Raw genomic sequence first — 3,851 nt, 5'->3', positions numbered from 1 at the left:
AACAAAGTGTCCTTATTCGCGAAGTGTCGGTATACCCGAAGCCTCACTATTCTGTATTACAGTTGGACGGGACTTTGCTCTGGGCATGGAAATTCTGTCGTTATTCGCGAATTGTCGTTATATCCACTATTCGCGAAGTTGACTGAAGTTCCCAGTGACTAGTCCCTGCACCTGTAGATTGCTTTCTGTTCGTGTTTGGTGTTTGGGACAGCATCTGTTTGGATGTGGGGGTTGAGACAACCCGTGCTGTTGAAGAAATGGCTATGCTTCTGTCATCCCAGTCCTTGGCTAAAACCTATAACCCTCTCTGCTACTTGCACCCTCAATAGGTGCTGGTACTGTGAATGTTTGACACTGCTCAGTCTTCTCTGTTTTCTGTGTGTGCGTGTGTGGTAATGTGTGCGTGTGTGGTAATGTGTGCGCGCGTGTGTGTGTGTGTGCGTATGTGTGTGTGTGTGTGTGTGCATGTGTGTGTGTGTGTGCATGTGTGTGTGTGTGTGTGTGTGTGTGTGTGTGTGTGTGTGTGTGTGTGTGTGTGTGTGTGTGCATGTGTGCGCTCATGTGTGTGTGTGTTCCCATGTACACGTGACATTGAATCGGTATACTACAGCTCGCGAAAACGTATGGAATTCTTTTCGCCGAAACCAGTGCGGCGGAATACACCAATATCTCCGAGGTGAGTGAATGGTCATAACACCTGAGGTGTGTATGTGGACATGGTCACATGATCTGTTGCATCCATGGCTTGGTGGCCACGTGATCCAATGGATCTACGCCATTTTACGGCGTGGTGATCACGTGATCCAATGGATTTACGCCATTTTACGGCATGGTGATCACGTGATCCAATGGACCTACGCCATTTTACGGCGTGGTGATCACGTGATCCAATGGATCTATGGTATGGCGATCACGTGACCTAAGGGATCTACATTCCACTCCTTGGTGTGGTTGTCACGTGATCTGATGGATTCATGGTGTGATGGTCACATGATCTGGTGGATGCATTGCATGGTGGTCACAAGATGTGGTGACATGATCTGATGGGTACACAGCGTGGTGATCACATCATCTGATGACTACGTGGTGTGGTGATCGTGTGATCTGATGGGTACTCCGTGTGATGACCACATCATCTGACGGATGCATTGCGTGGTGGCACGGATGCATTATGAATATCTTGAAGTTAACTGAGGGCTGTTAGGGTGAGGCATTGAGCTCATTGGGAGCATGCTTCCAATGTCACACATACATACAGACACGCACGCACATACACACAGTCGCGCATGAGATACCATGCATCCATTCACATAGGTTTTGTTTTCTCGCTCCTTTACAGACTTTTGCCAAGCTGACTGAAGTCATCATGGACCGCGATGTAAGTTGTGACCTGTGTTTTGCGCTATTCCTGTGTATTTGAATGGCCGGAATACCGTGGAAAATCCAGTGGCAAATGCAGTGCCTACTGGTGGGGGCAAGGAGATAATTATCACAACCAATGACGCAAGCATCGGAAGCACCTTTAGCCGCATCGATGCACTGCTTGTGCCTGGACACAAGTTCCCAGTTGACCGTGGGTAGCAGCACCGTGGGAAAACCGGTCCCAGGCCGGACTTGAACCAGGTACAGCTTGTATCTCAATGGTTGTGTCAGACTAACCCACTGCTACTATATAGTACAATACTGTACTTGGTTCTGGATTTTAGCGGCTGTGGTTTAAGTGCCATCGTGTATGTTCAAGCTTTCAGAAAGCAACGTGATCTGAATCCTAGCATGCGCTTGTGTGTGTGTGTGTGTGTGTGTGTGTGTGTGTGTGTGTGTGTGTGTGTGTGTGTGTGTGTGTGTGCGTGTGCATTATTTTTATTTATTCCCGAATGGTATCACTGCAGAAGCTTGCAGCAAGTGTGTCTGTAGCAGCGCAACTCGGTGATGAGAAGAAAACGGACGTTCACACTCTAGACGATGAGGATTCTGTTCCACAACGACGGAAATCTTGCTGCAAGTAATGGCTGCAGAAACTGTCAGCAACTGCTTCCTTTTTTTGTTGAATTGAGTAGCTTGCAGGCTCAGAGACTACTATGAGATGGAGTAGAAAGTAAACCTGCTTGGAATCTACTGCTGCTGCCACTGCTGCTACTGTTGCCACTGCTGCTGCCGCCGCTGCTGCTGTTGCTGCAGGTCTGAGGTTGTTGTGTGTGCTTCTGCTGACCGGTGAAGGGAGCGCTGGTGGTAAGTAGTGTGGCCGTAGACCGTGGCTCTCTGAGTTCATGGTTATGTGGTGTGTGTGTGTGTGCTGCAAGGCCATGCACTGCGGGTGCAATACTTTCACTGTGGTGTCACTGGCTAGGTATTACCTAGGTGAGAACATTGTACTGGATATTTATAACAGAGTTTTCTGAAGCACCTCAGCTTACACAATACTCACCGCTCCGAGGCTCCACGGCAAGAAATGGCCGTAAGCGTTGAACGGTATTCTCCGTATCTGCTCATTTGGGCCTGGCATTCCGCTTTTGTAGTTGGTTTCCACAACCCTCCACCCTTCCACAACCCTCCCCGTTCCCATAGGATGTGTGTTTTGGCACAGCACAAGTATTTCTACTGTCGTACATAAGTTCGCATTGCTGAGACCGCTCATCTTGCCTTGCCTTTCCTAATCACGTATGTCATTATCCATCGCAACCATGAGGTGACTTTTCCGACCTGTTGCAAGCTTAGCTGCTTGACATTTTTCCTTGAAATTGATCCCTCTTGGAACTGAACGCATCCATGAAATTCCGCAGCAATTCTAAAAGTTAAATATAGGAGGTGCTGTCGATAGCCTCGAACATTTCACTACGAAGTACTCTTTTGCTCAATTGACGTAGGAATGATTCTACTGCAGGCTTGCTAATCACGCTGAATATACCCGTATTTGTCAGCAGCATGATTTCTGCTTGCGCCTGGCAATGCTTTTAAATTGCCAAAGCTCCTTGCCCGGCGTGCAGTCAACGCTAGGCAAAGTAGTAGGATCAATAACGTAACATACTGTAGCGTATCTAAAGGTCGGAAAGTGCACACCCTTTTTTAAACAGATAATAATAATAATAAGTATGTTCTTTATGGCGACTGATATTAGCTCGCATCCAAAATCATAGCATTTTTTAAAAATTATCGTGAAAGAATTTTTGAATTAACATTAACATTTCTGCAACACCCTATTCAAGCTATGATATTATTTCGATTTTGGACTCTTTCCAGTTGCTTCCCGTATAATTTTCAATTTGAGTACACGCAACCATCATGCCCAACCCAAGCGCATGCATGATAGGTTTCTGATTTTTTAAATATTATTTTTTTTGTCTGCTGTAGGGTGTTCAGTTTAGTGGAGCTCCGACTTGCTTCATGCAATTGGCACTAATTGCCCGGCAATCTGGTCGAGGATTCGCGCATAGGATGTACATGACTGTGCTCTATCAATCAAGTCTTCAAAATTCCCGCTTGTACTTTAATCTCATGGAGTCGTCAAAATTAATTTTACTGCATATTATGACGACTCCCTGCGATACTCTCGTAAAGAGAATCCCGTCTTGCGTTGTACCCCCTACTTGCCTGGGGGGGGGGGGGGGGGAGGTAATGTATCTTCTGAGGACCATGCATGTAGCCAAGGGGAGAAGACAACGCTTTGTTTCAAGGCAATGTTGGTTTACTGCTGAGGTAAGATACATGTATCAGGTCACATATTCATTGGTTTGAGAGAAAGACGCAAACGGGAAACGTCTGAAGAGAAGAATTGACTGTCACCACCAGCACTCGAACCAGGGAGTCAGGGACCCTGGCTTATGGCCAGCGATGCTCTAAAGGGATGGTGGCGT

General features: G+C 46.8%; 1 protein-coding gene across 1 annotated transcript in view; it reads left to right on the top strand.

Annotated features, from left to right (window-relative positions):
• The window catches only part of LOC135811366 (ras-related protein Rab-13-like), a 9,887-nt gene extending 6,361 nt beyond the window's left edge, over window positions 1-3,526 (top strand). Inside the window, exons 6-8 of the mRNA XM_065324594.1 lie at window positions 611-676; window positions 1,340-1,378; window positions 1,890-3,526. Of these exons, the coding sequence (XP_065180666.1) occupies window positions 611-676; window positions 1,340-1,378; window positions 1,890-2,006 (222 nt within the window). The 3' untranslated portion in view covers window positions 2,007-3,526. The remainder of the gene's footprint in view (window positions 1-610; window positions 677-1,339; window positions 1,379-1,889) is intronic.
• The last annotated feature ends 325 nt before the right edge of the window (window positions 3,527-3,851 follow it).

This window comes from Sycon ciliatum, chromosome 3, assembly GCF_964019385.1.
Source record: "Sycon ciliatum chromosome 3, ocSycCili1.1, whole genome shotgun sequence".
NCBI classification, from domain to species: domain Eukaryota; kingdom Metazoa; phylum Porifera; class Calcarea; order Leucosolenida; family Sycettidae; genus Sycon; species Sycon ciliatum.
Note: the sequence above shows the minus strand (reverse complement) of the source record. Positions and strands in the feature narration are given on the sequence as shown.